The sequence below is a fragment of the Engystomops pustulosus genome, chromosome 6 (genome assembly GCF_040894005.1).
Source record: "Engystomops pustulosus chromosome 6, aEngPut4.maternal, whole genome shotgun sequence".
Taxonomy (NCBI): Eukaryota; Metazoa; Chordata; class Amphibia; order Anura; family Leptodactylidae; genus Engystomops; species Engystomops pustulosus.
The window spans coordinates 98,191,791-98,212,302 of record NC_092416.1 but is presented as its reverse complement, the minus strand read 5'-3'; the positions used below and the strand labels follow the sequence as shown (position 1 = coordinate 98,212,302).

General features: G+C 41.4%; 1 protein-coding gene across 3 annotated transcripts in view; it reads left to right on the top strand.

The window, feature by feature from the left end:
- EMP3 (epithelial membrane protein 3 (MAM blood group)) overlaps positions 1–12,122 on the top strand; it is a 51,021-nt gene extending 38,899 nt beyond the window's left edge. For all 3 annotated transcript variants that reach the window (XM_072110460.1, XM_072110459.1, XM_072110461.1), the window contains 2 exons: positions 1,018–1,158; positions 10,919–12,122. In XM_072110460.1, the coding sequence (XP_071966561.1) occupies positions 1,018–1,158; positions 10,919–11,088 (311 nt within the window). In that variant the 3' untranslated portion in view covers positions 11,089–12,122. The remainder of the gene's footprint in view (positions 1–1,017; positions 1,159–10,918) is intronic.
- Positions 12,123–20,512: the final 8,390 nt, after the last annotated feature.

Below are 20,512 nucleotides of genomic sequence, written 5' to 3'. Positions count from 1 at the left end.
CGTCTTTAAATATCAATAACTTTTTATCTTTACATCTACAAAGCTATATGAGGGATTGTTTTCTGAATAACAAATTTTCCTTCCTTGTGACAGTATTTAATATTCCACATCTTGTATTGATAAGCTGGAAAAAAATTTCAAATATAATGAAATTATAGAAAAAACATGTAAACATTTTCTTCCAGCTGTCATGGCAACAAGTCAACAATCCCTGATGATGTTTTGTGGGTGCTAATTGGCAGTAATATGGCTATGCCCGCATGAAACTGCTATTTATGTAAAATGATCAGCTTTGACCATAGCAACTAATCACATGCTTCAGGTCATACAATTGTATATCAGGAATGGGATGTAGCTGTTTGTGTTTGAAAGTTTGAATATAGTAAAATGTGTATGTATAAAAGTTGAAATGCTCAGGGTTCCCATCAGTTTTAACAGGTTCACGGCCGCCCGCCGTGTATTCCCGGTGCTCTCCATAGCCAGTAAGTCTTTGCTGCATATTGCAGCAAAGGTTTACCAGTAACACCCGCGTGTTTTCTTGCTGATCGCTGCCGGCAAAGCTGCCGGTGGCTTCAAAAAGATGTCGGCACCATAATAGACCTCCAAGTAACCACAGACTGCTTTATCTGAAAGTGAACCGGAAGGTGCAATTAGCCTGTTATTCTTATGGGTTGGATTTACAAATTTTATCTTATTCTTTATTAATGATGCAAACATAAAAGTGGCATAAAACTGAATGTCCATATGTTAAATACTGTATGAGTGGAAGTTGCTCCCTCAGTACCATTTCCTCTATTAGGAGAACCCCATTCTGACACTGATAGCAATATTTTTAGACCTAGATAAAACACAAGCCGACTTTTGCTGCACCTCTGACTTTGCTACCCAAGCTTTACTACAGAGAGTCATGTATTCATGGAAAGTAACAAACCTGAAGCACACATATACAAGAAACAGGTACAGTACACAGAAATGGACAGTTCACTGATATTGTCTCTTGTGTTTTGTTTTCCTCAGAGTGGTTCCATGCAGTGCAGGCACTGGTTGTGCTTTCTGTCCTGTTTTCCAGTTTTTCCTTCATGCTGTTCATGTGTCAGCTCTACACCATGGAAAAAGGGGGGCTCTTTTATGCAACAGGTGCCTTTCAAATCCTTGCTAGTGAGTATTATATCCTTGGAAAGCACTTAATAACCAAGAATTTTTCCAAACACAATGTTACTCTTATCAATGGTTTTAGGCAGTATAGTATTCCAGCTCTATTGAAGTACGGTTAAGTATGAATATAACCTATGAATTTATTATAGCAGTGTTGCTGAAAGAAATAGGCATATTTTTCTAACTCTGTAGAACTCATTTAACTATGGTGATTTTGTCTGAGCACAGCTTGGATTACATCCTTATTAGTGATGAGCGAGTATACTCGTCCGAGCTTGATGCTCGGTCGAGTATTAGCATACTCGGACCGGCTCGTTGCTCGGACGAGTATTTGCCCTGCTCGATAACGAGCATTTAATTTTTTTAAAAAAAAAGTAAAGAACAGTAAAAAAATACAATTAAAACATTTAATTTAATCATTTAATTGAAGAAAACAGTGAAAGAACACTGTGCAGAATAGATTGCAGATGTTCGCGAACATCTGCAATCTGCTCCGGAGACACGCGTGCAGAACGGTGTTCTCCGCAATAGTATTCGAAGAACAATATGTGTAGAGAACAACTTGCAGATGTTGTCAAACATCTGCAAGTTGTTCTTCACACATATTGTTCTTCAAATACTATTGCGGAGAACACCGTTCTGCACGCGTGTCTCCGGAGCAGATCGCAGATGTTCCGGAGACACGCTTGCACGGTGCAATAGTATTTGAAGAACAATATGTGTGAAGAACAACTTGCAGATGTTTGACAACATCTGCAAGTTGTTCTCTACACATATTGTTTTTCAAATACTATTGCAGAGAACATCGTTCTGCACGCGTGTCTCCGGAACAGATCGCAGATGTTTGCGAACATCTGCAATCTGTTCTGCAGTGTTCTTTCACTGTTCTTTTAGTGAAAACATCTGCACTGAACAGTGCTCGTTCAGTTTTTAATTTTACTAAAAAATGCTCGGGTCTCCCATTGATTTCAATGGGGCTCGTTACTCGAAACGAGCACTCGAGCATCAGGAAATGTTCGGCTCGAGTAACGAGTACCCGAGCATTTTAATGCTCGCTCATCTCTAATCCTTATCATTTCAAATCATTTTGAAGGGTTTTTATCGTGATGATAAATCAGACACATTTTAAGGAACATGATGACTGATGATTTCACCCAGCATTAGTAGCACCAGCTAAAGAGCCAAAGGGAATTTAATTAACATGATACTCATACAGTAAACTGATATTCATAACCTTTAAGTTACTTATTTTTAAGAGTAAAAACCTATTTACAGTGTTTTAAAATGTGAAATACAGAGTGATTTATAAAGCTAGGCCTTGTACAGTTAGTATCTTTTCATAGTTTCCATAACAACACTTACTACCCTGCATACTGGTACCTTTCTTGAACATTAATCTAAAGGCAGCTGAGTTATTTAAGGTAGCATTGGAGGCATAATTTTCATTTTCCCTGAAAAAACATATTTGTGTATTGCCTCCAGACTCCTCAGCAGATTATGCCTGGTCTTTAAAGGATCTTCACCGAGTACTATTACACCCTATCCACAGGATGGGTGATATGAATCAGATCTTTAGGATCCAACTGCTGTCGAGTTTTTCTCTAATTGAATGAGTCGCCAGGCTGAGCATAGACAGTGAATGAGAATTTTTTCCACAATGGAAAACAGATTTGCATGTTATGGAGATCTACTACATGTGTCACCTCTTACATGCATCAGGACATCTTGTATCATGGTGTATGCCACACAGGCATTGGGTTTAATATCAAACTAGAAAGGAAAAGAAAGAACGGCAAAATGGAGAGAGACTGTCCAGAAAAGTGAATACAGCATGTATGCAATAAGAATATAGAGTGATATAAAATCAAGTTGGAGGTCTGGAATTGAGTTTTTAGCTGGAGATTTTATTTAACCTCTTAACAACACATGACACTGATCACCCTGACCCTGTCACTGATGCCCTATTCCTTATTTGTATTTCCATTTTGCCTCCTCACCTCCCAAAAGTCAAAAGGTTACAGATATGTATGAGGGCTTGTTTTCTGTGTAAAAGAATAGCTAACCTAAAAACCAACTGCATAAAAAAGACCAGCAAAAGAGTACAAGAAAACAATAGCAAAAGTAATAGCAAGTAGCAAAACAAGCCTAGAAGAAAGGAAGGCAAAAGGAGAGGAAAAAGGAAGAAGGGAATAGGTAATTTGTGAGAAAGGAGGAGGAGGCTTTCAAAGTGCATGCCAAACATAAAAGTTTGGAGATAAACCTTGTTAAAGAGGTTATCTGGGAATTGAAAAATAAAATAATAAAAAAAAATAATATATATATATATATATATATATATATATATATATATATATATATCAATCACAGAAGATCAGTTCAAGGGGGCGTGAAACGGTGATAGAATACTGTAATGCTATTGGCCATAATGGATATACCCCCATAAATTCACTTTCCCAAAGCATGTAGGTGAACTTTACATATTATTTCTCACACCATGCACCGGTCTCCAGACATAATGTTTATACTAAGTGGCCTTGTGTTAGCTCTGTATAAGTCACAACATGGCCTTCGCATAGATGAGCTGCAGAGAGGAGTGAGAACACAGTAATTTCTAAACACTTTCACACAAAAATGAAGTCTGAATCCTTGACATGTTTGTACACAGGTTAAAAGCACCCCCGACTAAAACTAAAATGTCCGCTTGATCTCCAAAATGGCGCATGTTTGGTTCGCTTGGTCCAAAATGGCATCTTGTAGAGAAATAGATCACTAACAATTCCCCCCTATTTGAGACTGCAGACCTATAACCTCTTAAAGCAACCTTCTCAAACTCCAGGTACCTTAAGGTGGGCTGAACTCTCACCTGCTGGATTTTTTTATGGCTTCACCAGATCCCCCAGAGGCAAGTCGCTATAGGGTTAAAGGTTTGCATACTCAAATCACATCACTGGTTTAAACAGGCTGGTTCTCCAACAGGAAGTATCCTCCACTCCGGGCACTTCTCCTGTATTGGTTCTTACAACCTGGATGGCCAGCTGGGAAATGGTGGACTTGATGAGGGGAACCACACAACACAAAATAAGTGACAAGAGCAAAATCACAATCCCCTATATCACCCCCATTTAAAGGAAGCCCTTCCAATCCCCCAACCACAAAGGACAAAGTGTCCCCTCCAGAGTTTCTCTTGAGTTCCCTGAACAGTCCTTCAATCTTTTCAAGGGCATGGTTAATGGATCCATAGGGCCGATGTACATGCAACAAGCCGCTCCCACCATCTTACAGACTCCTCCCTTCTCGGCAAGGATTATGTTGAAAGCCATGCGGTGCTGGAAAGAGTCTCGGATATAATTCACAAATCTCTGTTGATTACAATAACGATAACAGTTAACCCCATCAAAATTTTTGTTCTTAGCTATCTGGGGAATAATGGACTCTAGACTGTATTTATATAAATGTTGTCATCTAGGTGTTTCTCTCTTTGACCTCCAGAATCCCTTGGGATTCTCTACCTTTGCTTTATGTGTCTGATCAAACATCCTTGGGGATCACGAGGAAGGAATGCACAAATTTTATCACAGCACACTCACCTTCCCAGCCTCTAGGCAGGCGTGACCTGACTCTTCTATTCCCACAAATCCAGTACACATCAGACACTGCTAATACAGGGTTACCTGTGCTGTCAATGTTAAAGAAGGTCATTGTTGTGTTGCACCAACCATAGGTGAAGTCTCTTACCCTGGGGGGATACTGTTCAGCCCTATGGATACAGTGATAGTCCTGGTTGGGGTGTCCCTGAGCATACAGTCAGTCAGAAGAGACCAGGTAGCAAGAAGAAGAAGTAAGTTTGCAATAGAAAGCGTGGAAACATGCTGGCTTCTCTATAGCTTCACAGACGTGGCACTGGTCAGCAGGACTTGGAAAGGACCGTCGCTTCAGACTCTCTCTCTGGTGTGTCTCTTTACCACCACATAGCAGGAAGGCACTCGGGCCATGGTTTCTATGTTACTTCCATGGCCTTCCGGATCTCTAACTTAAGAGTGCCGTTTAGTCTCTCAACCCTACCACTAGCTTGGGAAGGGTAAGGGGTGTGTTGGGCCTGTTCTACACCCAGGAGGGACAAGGTTTCAGTCTTTACCTATCCAGTAAAGTGGGTTCCGTGACCGGACTATGGTCTCTGGGAGTCCAAACCTGCAGAAAATCTCACTCACCAACGTCTTGGCTGCAGCTCTACCAGTAGTCTTGGTCATGGGAAAAGCTTCTGGCCACCCTGGAAAGAGATCAACGCACATAAGCATGTATTCCTACTTACTACTTTTTGGTAGCTAGATAAAATCCATCTGCAGTCTCTGGAATTGATACAGCGGCTTGGGTGTCACCTTCTGTGGGGTCTTTACCACCTTACCCGGGTTGTGGTGGGTACAGACTATACAGGCTTTCACTAGTCTAGTGACAGGGGTAGTAATGTCCCGGGCAAACCACTGGCGGTTTATAAGCACTTTTACTTTTATTATCCCCACCTCTTGTGGAAGTAAGAGATTATCCATGAGCTCTTCAATCAGCGTTCCATGCTTAAAGGGCGCCACTGCAGAGGTGAGGAAATCTCAAGCCTTCCATATGGGTTCATAGTTGTGTTTAGACCCCAGAACTATACCTTGAGTATAGATGTTTGCCGTTTTACCTAGCTGTAGTACTTCCCTGTGTGCCGTCAACTCCCCCTTCTGCGCTAACCTGTTTGGAGGAAGTGGTTCTGCTTGTACTATCTCGTGGATATGTCACTGCATATCCACTGTAGAACCGTTTGTCTTCTCTTGCAGACCTGGAGCCAACTACGAGAAAAAAAACTCAACATCTGGGTTAAGCACCCTTCTCTCCCCTTTTCTGAATCCTGGAAGACTGGCGACAGAATGGCAGGAATCAGAGCTGTGCAGTGTGACGTTCTGGGGCATCAGGAGTACACTTGAGTCTGAGCTGTCTGGCCTTTGCTCAGATGCTTGGGCTGTACTTGAGTGAGGACCCAGATACTCAGTGCAAAATTAAATATAAGGTTTGGTCCAGTGTGCCTAGGACCAGGGCATAAAGGATTTGCCAGCTTAAGGCTGTGAAATGCATCAATTGCCTCCTGACTAAGGGCAAATGGGGTAGAGGCAATGCAGGGACAGCATCAGGCTGGAGGCAGCAGACCTTATCCTGGGCCTGCAGTAACTAACCAGTCCGAGAAACATGTGAAGAGGCTTAGGGTCTCAGGACAAGGGCATATTCTGGACTACCAGCTTTCTTTCCTCTGTTAGGTGTCTGCCTGTGGCTGAGAAGTAGTGGCCTAGGAAGACCACCTTCTCCTAGCAGTACTGGAGTTTGTCTTCAGAAGTTTTGCAACCCTTCTGCAACAGAAAACACATAAGGTCAATAGATGCATCCTGGCAAACCTGTTGTAAAAGGACATCATCCAGTAAGGGGCTAGTCTGCCAATCTACTCCCTGTAGGGTCATGGAGTGGCTGGGAGAGTTTTGTCACCCCCCTCCTTGTGGGAATCAGCACCAGGTGTACTGGAATACTAAACTGGTAAAGGCAAATAGGTACTGGTAATCTTCATGTAGTGCACACAGAAGAAAACATTTGCCAAATCAATGAAGAAGATCACTCTCGGGGACTGCTGCAAGTGCGGGCAAGGGACCACTGGGCTTCAGTACACTCATTGGCAGCTTGGAGGTCATGGACCATTCTTCGTGTATCCGACTGTTCTTTCTGGGTATTTTTCTTGACTGCGAACAGGATAAATCATCACTGGGCTAATAGGAGGAGTCCCACGTCAGTTCTACAATGGGAGCAAACTCTGTCTTGGGGAGGGTGTGCTTGCTGACGTCCTCGTTCATTATCACCCCCCTAGTCCCGCCCCGTTGGGGGCGTCTCCATTTCCTAGAATGAGACCACTCACTTCAGTCACTTCAGTAATGTCCCCACCCCGCAAGTTGAAGCATGCCCACTTGGGTCTTACCCCTTATGGGACCTGAACTTTTCTCAGTCTCACTTTGGCAGTGGTCTGTGAAATACCGATCATGGTCTCTGTTTCTCCTGGATTCTGTCAAAGTCTTATAAGTCCCTCTGTATGCAAGTCTGGCAGAGATGTCTCTAGTCCATTAACACCTTTGGTAACAACCCGCTGGCAAAGTGAACTAGATGTACACTACACTGTCAGGTCATACTCCATGTGTCCAAAAGCTGTAAACAGTTCCCATGGAAACTCTTCTAACTGTTTACGCCTCCGCTTTATCTCATCTAGACATATGGGATTCTCCCTTACCTATCTCTAGCCCAGCGTTCCGGGCTATCTATAAAATTCAGTCCAGACTGCAGTGTCTCAAACAGAAGTCAGGTACATTTAAATGAAGTGTTGGTGTTTAGTCAAAAAGGAAACACAAGTCAAAGGTTTTGTCATAGGGCTGGGGGCTTGTCCTTGCTTGGCATCTCTGGATTACACAGGGGGATCTTACGTGGCATACAGGGAATACTGCATTCTTGCATCACCAATAGCTCAATATGGAGTAATTCTGCTTTCTCTCCACTTCAACGTCACTAGCCTGTCAGTTCTGAGCATAACAAAATGCAGATTCAGACCCCTCACTCTCCCTCGTTTTACTCCAAAAAGCAGGTACCAGAGACATTGCAACACTTTTTTATTAGTAATATTTCTATAATCGTCAGGATCAAATAAGTTTTAACTGCACCATAATAAACCAAACAACTTCCCACTCTAAGAATTATCTAAGTAGAGATCTGGATTTAGGGAAAATATTCATCTCAGCCGGCTTTTATTCCAGACATCTGTCAAGAATCTCCAAGGGTGCTCAGCTGCTAAACTACAACAAAAACCAGTTGTGTTCTACAACTATTAAGTAGAGACATAGGCAATTAACTGTTCTAAGATGGCCACCAATGAAGGATAGTAGGGCGTGTCATCTTCTCTAACCACCAGGTACAGGGGTGGAGTCTAAGAGGTTGCTGGTCTGGATTCTAGATGCCATCCTTTTTTTCCTTTTTTCCAGGGAGAAAAATATAATAAAATCTCCTTTTTCTCAGATTCTCTCCACATCAAAAACTTTGAAATGTCCCTTACCGCCTGTCTCTTTCTTCAATGGGCACTCTGAAGGATTCCTGTCACTCTGTCCTGGTCCGTCCGTTAAAGCCAGAGGCTCTAAGTGTCTGTTTGCAAATCTGATCAAGTTTTCTTACTTGTACATTCATCAGGTCCTGTGACATATCCCAAAACCTTCCGACCTTCACTTCTACTTTTCTTTTCACTACAATGCTACCAGCCCTTATGTTCCATTATGTCAACTTTGCACTTTTCCAACAGTCCTACTTAACTCAACAACCAACTGTCCACTTACATGAAGCCAACCTTCTGTCTGTGCATCTTTTCCCTTTATGTGAAAAACAATCCGAGTCCCTTGTCCGCAATGCACTTTGAAATCAATTTACTCTGTTCAAAACTCATCATAAATGTCTACAACTGAAACACTGCCAAACTTGTCCCCACAGACACAGCGAATGCCAACACCTCGATTTACCAACTCCAAAGAAACTAGATACCAGACTTCCACAGAGGACTCTTTACCAAGTCAACTCTTACTGACTCTTTACCAAGTCAACTCTCTTACCGACTATTTACCAAGTTAACTCTCTCACCGACTCTTTACCAAGTCACTACTAGTTCTTACAGTCCCACAAGGCCGTTCAGACTCCCCGAAGAGAGTGGAACGCAGGTCTCCGATGGCCAGGTCTCCACAAATTGAGCTCTATAACTCTATGGGCAACCCTATTGGTACCAGTCAAACAGTAACTCAGTCCTATGATAATCTGCCAATCACATTAGAATACCTCCCACTCTAGTATTGCAGACATCTAAGGGTTACTCCATCCCATCTCACAGCTTCAGCTAACATCACAGACTGTCTGACCATACAAGTGAGAGTCACCTGTCTAGTCACTGTCAGTCACCTTACAAGTGGTTCTTAGCCACAATTATAGTGAGCATACTGTTATATCATTTAAAGGCAAAGTACATAATATCACACAAGGAGATGACCTTACCCAGTCCTTCCAGCCAGTGAAACAGGAGTGACAAGGTAGACGATCAAGTAGGCTTACCCCGAGTGCTCTTTGTCAACTCTGGTCACTCGCCGCCTGGACTCCTGTGGAGGTCACTTTGATGGTCAAATGTACATTTTAGTATGGCCCACCCAGGGACTCCAATTGATTTTTATCTAGGGCTTAAAATGCCCTTACCAGTTGTAAAGGTGACTTTCAAATGAACCCTTTCATGGTTCCCTGGTATTGGGACGAGAACACAACACTAAGAGACACCAGTCTCTTAGAAGATGCAGAATCTCCCCATTTATTCACACACAACCACATATATCAATCACAGAAGATCAGTTCAAGGGGGCGTAAAGGTGATAAAATGCTGCAATGCTATTGGCCATAATGAATATATCCCCATAAATTCACTTTTCCAAAACATGGGAAGCATGACAAAAGAAGATTCTTGTTTTTACATTTTTAGTCCTTTGTCTAAAGTTTCACTTGTGCATAACAGCTCTGGGATTTACTCCAGTGCTAATCCCACAGGCCTTAGAAACCATCCAGAGAAGGTTATAACTGAAGTATATACTAGGCCTGACCGGAACCTGCTTATTTTTTACGAGTTTTAGAAGGTTTATAGTTTTAGTAGCAAGTTATCAAATTGGGTGCACCACTACCTCATCCAAAAACACATGTACTAGTACTTCATTCAAACCCCGCGTACAATACTACAACCTCCGCACACCATGTACACTACTTCATCCTCTGTATACGGTGTGCACTACTACATCGTGCACACACCACATGCACTACTTCATCCTCAGCATAAAGCATGCACTACTACATCCTCCGCAGACCGCGTGCACTTGTCCTACTTGTACTATCACAACATACTTACGTTATGCCCCCATTGTCCGTTTTCCATTCCCCTCCAATCGGACTTGTAAGGAAAAACGCACGATGCTGGGAATAACGCAAGGAAAAACGGACGATGGGGGGGTGTAATAGTGATTGTGCAACAGTACTTACAGGACAGATCACACATATATCTCCAATACCGCCTAATACAGAATGGTGGCGTTGGAGAGCAGGGGGAAATGTCCTGACTTACAATATGTCATGACATGATCTGTCATGACATGATCTGTATACTCCTGTGTGCTGCTAATGCTAAGAGTGAATTAAAAATGTTACTGTTTTAGCAAAACAACATTAGTAGTGATTTAATAGCAATAATAATAATAATAATCTTTATTTATATAGCACCATCAAATTCCATAGCGCTTTACAAATCAAGGCCCTAGTGGGCCATCATTAAACAGATCATGGCTGTCATAGCTACCATTAACCAAATCCAGGGAACAAAGACCACATTATAGCACAATGTATGTCAAATTAAAGAATAATAATTATTAATACATAATAAGCAAAAAACAATAATTACACACAGGGATAAATTTTTGACCTGAAAAGATTCCCAAATGTTCCAAGATCACAGGACTTCATAATGTTGGGAAGTTTGGTCCAAAACCTTGTATAAACCTATTTGCTAATATTTAGTTTTAATACATAACCATTAAATTAAAAAATGGTGAAATTCATTCAACAATCCATTCCATTGTGTGTAAGAATAGCACCAGATAACAAACTAAATGGTAACTCTCTGCTTGTATAATTTATCTAGGTCTGGCTGTGTTCTCTGGGGCGGTCATTTATGCAACCCATGTGACAGAGTTTCATAAAGATAAAGGTGATGGAGGATCATTTGGTCACTGCTTTGCATTGGCTTGGGTGGCCTTTCCATTGAGCATGTTGAGCGGCATAATGTATATTCACCTAAGAAAACGGGAGTAACAAAAAATACATTTTCCATATCGTAAATGAAGAACATTGGACATCTGGGATTACCACCTAATGGATTTGTCCTGTGAACAAGTGACTTCTTGGAGTTCAACTGTACTTGTATTGTTCTTTATTCCACTTCATGGATCACCACATTCCTAAAAATAATTGTATGACTTGACAGAAAAGGCTTCATATACAGACCACACAATTACAGCCATAACTATGATAAATAAACATGAGGTTTCAGAGAATATAACCTCACAGGAGATTTATAATTATTATAAACGTTTTGCAATAATGTTAGCATTTAAGACATTTAAGAAAAAGTCAGCCTACATGAAGTACATAATAGATGCCAATATATTTTTGAAGTGCTATTACATTGTAAGATAGGGCAGGAGAAACAGCTTCTGGTAGCTTCCCAAGCAGTGTAAATATTATATATATTTTTACATTCAAGATTATACAGCTGGTTTAATTTAGACTGTAGCTTTAGTTTAGATTCACTCTACAGAGTACATTAGATAAATATACAACTAGATTGGAGATGGTAGTTTTCTAGTATGCATGGCAAGAAAGAATCCCAATTTCTGGTGCACACCATTCAATTGCAACTTTTCGACCCTTTTGCACCCACTGTGCCACTGTATAAAATAAAGGGTTTAGCAAGGCAGATAACAGGGAGGACCAGGATGGGGATGTCTTAGCCAGTCACATTTACCATAAATCTGCTAATATTGCACTAATGTTTGGGTCAAGTTGCTTATACAGTATTTCCAACCACTGTCAGTAGAATACATGATTGTATAAACAGAATAAAATATAGAGTGTTCTAATGTTTCAATGGGGGTACCTACTGGGTTCAGCTTGGTTGAGATTTGAGTTGCTATAAAAATGCTCACACTGTTCCTATACAAATTCTATGTTGAAATGTTAAAGACACTGTTGAAATAATTAAAATAAACTCATATGACATACATATGAATGTCATATCAACTATAGACCAAGTGAATAAAAGGCACCGCCATGTATGTTTTATAGAACATTTAGTAATTCACCTGAATGAATGTACACTCACCGGCCACTTTATTAGGTACACCATGCTAGTAACCCTTTTGCCTTCAGAACTGCCTCAATTCTTCGTGGCATAGATTCAACAAGGTGCTGGAAGCATTCCTCAGAGATTTTGGTCCATATTGACATGATGGCATCACACAGTTGCCGCAGATTTGTCGGCTGCACATCCATGATGCGAATCTCCTGTTCCACCACATCCCAAAGATGCTCTATTGGATTGAGATCTGGTGACTGTGGAGGCCATTTGAGTACAGTGAACTCATTGTCATGTTCAAGAAACCAGTCTGAGATGATTCCAGCTTTATGACATGGCGCATTATCCTGCTGAAAGTAGCCATCAGATGTTGGGTACATTGTGGTCATAAAGGGATGGACATGGTCAGCAACAATACTCAGGTAGGCTGTGGCGTTGCAACGATGCTCAATTGGTACCAAGGGGCCCAAAGAGTGCCAAGAAAATATTCCCCAAACCATGACACCACCACCACCAGACTGAACCGTTGATACAAGGCAGGATGGATCCATGCTTTAATGTTGTTGACGTCAAATTCTGACCCTACCATCCGAGTGTTGCAGCAGAAATCGAGACTCATCAGACCAGGCAACGTTTTTCCAATCTTCTACTGTCCAATTTTGATGAGCTTGTGCAAATTGTAGCCTCAGTTTCCTGTTTTTAGCTGAAAGGAGTGGCACCCGGTGTGGTCTTCTGCTGCTGTAGCCCATCTGCCTCAAAGTTTGACGTACTGTGCGTTCAGAGATGCTCTTCTGCCTACCTTGGTTGTAACGGGTGGCGATTTGAGTCACTGTTGCCTTTCTATCAGCTCGAACCAGTCTGCCCATTCTCCTCTGACCTCTGGCATCAACAAGGCATTTCCGCCCACAGAACTGCCGCTCACTGGATGTCTTTTCTTTTTCGGACCATTCTCTGTAAACCCTAGAGATGGTTGTGCATTAAAATCCCAGTAGATCAGCAGTTTCTGAAATACTCAGACCAGCCCTTCTGGCACCAACAACCATGCCATGTTCAAAGGCACTCAAATCACCTTTCTTCCCCATACTGATGCTCGGTTTGAACTGCAGGAGATTGTCTTGACCATGTCTATATGCCTAAATGCACTGAGTTGCCGCCATGTGATTGGCTGATTAGAAATTAAGTGTTAACGAGCAGTTGGACAGGTGTACCTAATAAAGTGGCCGGTGAGTGTATAGCACTATATATATAGTGCTATATATATATCAACTCTTTCGATACTAGTGGATCACTATGGGTTCCTAAAGCTGATCCTTGGCAATAAAAATATAAAATGCATTACCTTACTGATAGAACATATTTCATATCCTATAGTATAACATTATATTAAGGTTAGTAGTGCAGTGTTAAGAAGTTTGAGTCCAAATTATTTTCAAAATTCTAAATTCCACAGCACCTAAAACAGTGCAATACCCTCCTCTATGCAATTACAGGCAGTCCCCGGGTTACATACAAGATAGGTTCTGTAGGTTTGTTCTTAAGTTGAGTTTGTATGTAAGTCGGAACTGTATATTTTATTAATGTAGCCCCAGTCAAACTTTTTTGGTCTCTGTGACAATTGGATTTTAAAAATGTTGGGTTATCATAAGAACCAGGATAAACGATAAAGCTTAATTGCAGATACCAGTGATATCTGTTATAGCTGTTCATTGTAGCCTAAGGCTAAAATATTGTAAATTACCAACATTACCAAATTACCAATGCTTGAGAATGGCTGCATAGAGTCAGCCGAAACGTAGCTCTTACCACTGGTGGAATAAACATTCACTATTTATCTTGGAGTGCTGCTTCCTTCCTTGGAGTTTGTAAATTACCAGCATCCAGAGGTCCGTTTGTAACTAAGGGTCGTCTGTAAGTCAGGTGTTCTTAAGTAGGGTACCGCCTGTATAGTTAACTGTACAATAAACATCTGTATTGATATGTTTCTACTCTCAAACTTCTATACTTCAGATCTAAGTTTTATTATTTTAGCACAGTTCTAGAGACACTACTCATTGCTTTCCTTATTAACCAAATCTCTTACACTATTCAGATTGTTACCTATGTTAATCATACTGGTCCGTTATTGTTCTAAATGAGGTTTGGTACAGTTTACTTTTTGTGATATTGTAAACAATAAGTGCATTCTCCAGCTGTAGAAGTAATAACTGCAAACAACAAAAAACATAAAAAGATGCCCTGTGTGAACACATCCATCTACATGTATTTTTATTTAAAAGGGTTACCTTCACCAATTTTCACTCCACAGAACTAGCCCCCTTCCCCCTCGGGTAGGGTATAATATTTCATTTCTAGAATTCCGTATGTTATGTTAAATCTTGCTCTTTTAACTTATAAAATAAAACTACTCCAAGGTAATTCTAGAAATGTGATGTCCCTGCGGGCTAAGGCCCTGCCTAAAGCAGATAAACCGCCCTGATAAGGGCGAACCCACTATCAGGAACCTAACTGATGGTCCCTGAGTGACCCTACAACAGGACAGGGGACACTTACTTCGTTTGGCAGCTGCTGGATGGTGGAGCGGACAGGTAACAGAAATACAGGTATAGACCAGTGTTCACACTGGCGCACAGAAATCAACACAAGACTGAACAGGTAACCCAAATGCAGGAATAGACCAGTGTTCACACTGGTACACAGAATACAGACACAGGACTGAAACAAGGACAAAACAACAGATCTATACAGGTCTTCAGGCAGATAATCACAGGTCAGATACGGATACAGGCGGGCTATACACAGGTCAGGTCAAGATCAAACGGGTTATATACAGGTCAGGTAAAGATCAACGTCAAGCGGGTAATATACAGATCAGGTACAGATACAGGCAGACAAACAGAAACAGGTAAAACTGAACTAGATACACAGGTAAGACAAGACTCAAATAAACCAGCACGACTGATGGATACAGGTACAGGCGGGATATACACAGGTCAGGTCAAGATCAAGCGAGTATACACAGGTCAGACTCAAAATAACCAGCAAGGTAAGATGGGAATGGGCAGGTATATAAAGCCGATCCCGGACATGCCCCCAGTAGCACACTGGAGGAACTGTCCATCAGCCTAGTAACCCTTGCTGGGCAGGACAGAAATGCAAGGAGCAGGGTGTGGCTCAGTTAATCCAAACACAAAAATTAAGCCACAGTTCACACACAAATAAATGCCTCTATTCCACCAACTGCGGATAGAGCGACGTTCAGGCACGGACGTTACAGTATATAACAAACTTAACAATTTAACAAAAAAATTTAACATTTTTGTTAAACTTACCAGTACAATGCATGGCTATTGTTTTCTGTGTCACAATTCCTGCCACCACATTTCATACACTGTGGATTGAAAACCATATTTTCAATAAGCGTCTTTTGAAGCAAGGTGAATATAAATATCTTCCGCAGGATTCATACACGTATATGGTAGATGTCTACCCCATTGTGCTACAAGAAACTCATTGTTTGTTCACATTTGTTCACATTTGTTATGCCAAATTATAACCCAGGTGCATGATGAATCTCAGATGAAAGTTTTCTAATTTGCAACTATCCAGTTTTGGAGAATCCTTGGAAAACATCCCCAACACTATATAAAACCAAATCATCACCCACCTATCATTGAGAAGACATGATTTACCCTTCATTTTAAAAATCCACTTTTCGATTCATATTTTATAAAGCGGCGCCACTGATTGAATCATCCCTGCAGCATGCAGAATCTGGCCTTGGGGTGTGTGTAACTGCCTGTGTAGCCAGAGCCTAGAGGGGCTCTAAAGAAGCCTTCTAGAGGACTTGGAGGTAATTACCATATTTTTAAACATCTTTTTAGGAAATTGAAACCATAAAACCTATTGAAAGTGCAGATCCTGCATCAGGATGCAAAGTAGAATCAGTCATTAATGCTGCTTTATAAGGTAGACAGTAGATATCCAACTGACCCTACAATCTCTGCATGATACCAAGATTTAGTAACTTCAATGACTTAAATCATCAGATATCAACCTCTATTAATGTATTCCCTTTCGGGAAAGTTACTGTTTAAAGATCTGTATGTTCTGCTGTGAACAGGACCCTATCCAGGGTCACACTCCATAAAATTATTATTTCCTGTTTACAACAGAGATGTTGCATGCAGAGATCTGGCAACAACCAATTTTCACATTCTGTGTGAAGTTTGCACTTTGAAAACTAGATTCACGTAAGCCAGCAAGAACTTTAATTTTTTCTAACAGAGCATGAGAAAAATAGACAGAAACAACATTGTAGTCACAAGAGATGAAATATGATCTACTGCCATTTTATAATTCAGTAATGTTTTTACAAACAAAAATCCTTAATGCAGAATGTCTCTGAATTGATATAAAATATAAATAAAAAGTTATTCATTGCACCGTGTTTCAAAAATAAAAGTAACAGAAAGAGAATAAAGGCTATGTACACCTTTATAACCTTTATACCTTATATATTATTGTTTTGTGTTATCTGACCTATATATACTGTATATATATATATATATATATATATATATATGTATATACCCAAGTATAAGCCGACCCAAGTACCAAGCATAAGCCAAGACCCCTAATTTTACTACCAAAAATTGGGAAAACCTATTGACTCAAGTATAAGCCGAGGGTGTTGTATACAGCTAGCCAGCCCCCATGTAGTATACAGCCAGCCCCCTGTAGTATACAGCCAGCCCCAAGTAGTATACAGCCAGCCCCCTGTAGTGTACAGCCAGCCCCAAGTAGTATACAGCCAGCCCCAAGTAGTATACAGCTAGCCCCATATAGTATACAGCCAGCCCCAAGTAGTTTACAGCCAGCCCCCATGTAGTATACAGCCAGCCCCCATGTAGTATACAGCCAGCCCCATGTAGTTTATATCCAGCCCCATGTAGTATACAGCCAGCCCCCATGTAGTATACAGCCAACCCCATATAGTATACAGCCAGCCCCCTGCCAAGGGCATTAAAAATAAAAAACTTAATACTCACCCCCGATCCTCGGCGCAGCTACCGGAGGCTTCTGTCTCCTTTCTTCTCTAGCCGGCAAAGTTGCGTCCATGCGACCTGCCAGCGGGTGCACACTATGATGCGGCGGTGTCGTTGCTGATGACATCATCAGTGGCGACACCGCCGCATACTAGTGTATGCCTGCGGCAGATCGCATGGATGCGACTCTGCCGGATAGAGAAGAAAGAAGGAGAAGGTAAAAGATCGGGATCCGCGCCAAGGAGGGTGCGTATTAAGTTTTTTATTTTTTAATTGACTCTTGTATAAGCCGAGGTGAGGTTTTTCAGAACATTTTTTGTGCTGAAAAACTCGGCTTATACACGAGTATACACTGACCGGCCACTTTATTAGGTACACCTGTCCAACTGCTCGTTAACACTTAATTTCTAATCAGCCAATCACATGGCGGCAACTTAGGCATGTAGACATGGTCAAGACAATCTCCTGCAGTTGGGGAAGAAAGGTGATTTGAGTGCCTTTGTACGTGGCATGGTTGTTGGTGCCAGAAGGGCTGTTCTTAGTATTTCAGAAACTGCTGATCTACTGGGATTTTCACGCACAACCATCTCTAGGGTTTACAGAGAATGGTCCGAAAAAGAAAAAACATCCAGTGAGCGGCAGTTCTGTGGGCGGAAATGCCTTGTTGATGCCAGAGGTCAGAGGAGAATGGGCAGACTGGTTCGAGCTGATAGAAAGGCAACAGTGACTCAAATTGCCACCCGTTACAACCACAGTAGGCAGAAGAGCATCTCTGAACGCACAGTACGTCGAACTTTGAGGCAGATGGGCTACAGCAGCAGAAGACCACACCGGGTGCCACTCCTTTCAGCTAAGAACAGGAAACTGAAGCTACAATTTGCACAAGCTCATCGAAATTGGACAGTAGAAGATTGGAAAAACGTTGCCTGGTCTGATGAGTCTCGATTTCTGCTGCAACATTCGGATGGTAGCATCAGAATTTAGCGTCAACAACATGAAAGCATGGATCCATCCTGCCTTGTATCAACGGTTCAGGCTGGTGGTGGTGGTGTCATGGTGTGGGGAATATTTCTTGGCACTCTTTGGGCCCCTTGGTACCAATTGAGCATCGTTGCAACACCACAGCCTACCTGAGTATTGTTGCTGACCATGTCCATCCCTTTATGACCACAATGTACCAAAGATCTGATGACTACTTTCAGCAGGATAATGCGCCATGTCATAAAGCTGGAATAATCTCAGACTGGTTTCTTGAACATGACAATGAGTTCACTGTACTCAAATGGCCTCCACAGTCACCAGATCTCAATCCAATAGAGCATCTTTGGGATGTGGTGGAACAGGAGATTCGCATCATGAATGTGCAGCCAACAAATCTGTGGCAACTGTGTGATGTCATCAATATGGACCAAAATCTCTGAGGAATGCTTCCAGCACCTTGTTGAATCTATGCCACGAAGAATTGAGGCAGTTCTGAAGGCAAAGGGGGGTCCAACCCGTTGCTAGCAGGGTGTACCTAATAAAGTGGCCGGTGAGTGTATATAGTACATATATATAATCTTTATTCATATAGCGCCATCAGCAGTTTACATATACAAACAAACATGCATTGCAGAGTAAGATAATGGTCAGTAGATACAATAGGAATCCTGGGTCCTGCTTGCAAGATCTTGTCACCTAGAAAGATCACAGATGACTGTGAGCATAACTGAAGAATTATAATACAAACTTTTGTCTGTAATCATGTATACCTATGGTGATGACAACATCCTCTCCCAGGTGCCATCTCCATGCAATCTGTACTGCAGCATTGGGGTCATTGTAATAAAATCAAGTGTTATACAAAGGACTGTGCATTATTTAAAAAATATTACACCTTCTTTTCAAGAAGAGAACCAATCTTGTCTGTGTGTTAGGTTATTTTTTGGGGATCTGTTCCATTGAAGTGATATGGATAAACAGCAATATGACACAGGTGATGGCGGGTGTGGCAAACTTGCTGGGATAAATCCGTCTTTCTCATCATGTACCAGCCATTTATAAATTGGAGTCAAGCCTTCAGTAACAGCACACAGCGACTACACACTGCACAAAGATATTTGCTTCTGGCTCCTGACATTGAACAGTGACAGAACCTTGGCAGTTCCATAAAGCTGACCTTAGATTCACACTTGTAATATTACAGTTATATATAAAAATAAATAAATATATATAATGTAAAAGGTAGATGGCTATTTCTTTGTGGTGGTGGATGTTCTGGATCACATAGGTATGTAGCACTCCGTGGACACTATTAGGAAGGATGTGTTCCATATTCGACAAACTTTTTACAAATAACAGTAATCTTTAAGCGGAGGGTAAGCAGTTATTTATTTAGCTATAGCTGTGGATCTTAGATGTGTTTATTACAATTAAGTGGTCCTTTTACTATGTGCTAATATCCTGTTTTTAACATGCAAAACTTTTAAATTGAGCTTTAAAATATATATAGTATAGTAGATTATCATGAAAAGCCACCAGAAACAAAAGGTTAATAGGATTAATAATAAGAATAATCATAAAGGTAACAGGAAACATAAGAATATAATACCAGTTGTGTTGTACTCCAATATAAATAAAAAATGAATACAACTCTATCATGAAAACAAAGCTAATTTCTTTTAGTCACTGTAAATTAAATGCATGACTCTCGCTATCTTTGAAGCATGAATGAAAATACCTAACAATATCCACTGTGCGTAGTGTTCAGTCACCATCACAAACTTGCCTCTGGCTTGATAGAAAGGTTCATCTTTTAAAAATAAATATTTTTCTTTCTGTAGACTATTAGGTTATAAATTTATTCTGCAAAGCTTGAAAGAGAAAAGAAGACTCACTGAAGTGTTTCTTGCTGCAGCATTTAGCAACACTAGTTGGACCATGAAATCTGAGGCAGCTGGAGTGACTGAAGATTACAGGTCTAGAATATTTCTGGGATTAATGCCTAGTAAATAGTCAAACTTAGGCTACATTCCCACTGCCGTGAGCCCGCCGCACCGTAGCACGGCGGGCACATGGCAGCGCGGGGAGAGGAGGAGGAGGTGAGCGCAGCTCACCCCCGCCCCTCTCCATAGGAAGTAATGGCGCACGGCGCCGTAATACGGGAAAAGATAGTACATGTCCTATCTTTTCCCGGATTACGGAGCGGTACGGTGCCGCACGTGTGCTGCACCGTACCGCTCCCGTACAGGGCCGTGAGCCCATAGAAGTGTATGGGGGACGTATATCGGCCGCATATACGTCGGCTGTATATACGTCCCCCATACTGTAGTGTGAATGTAGCCTTACAGAATATCCA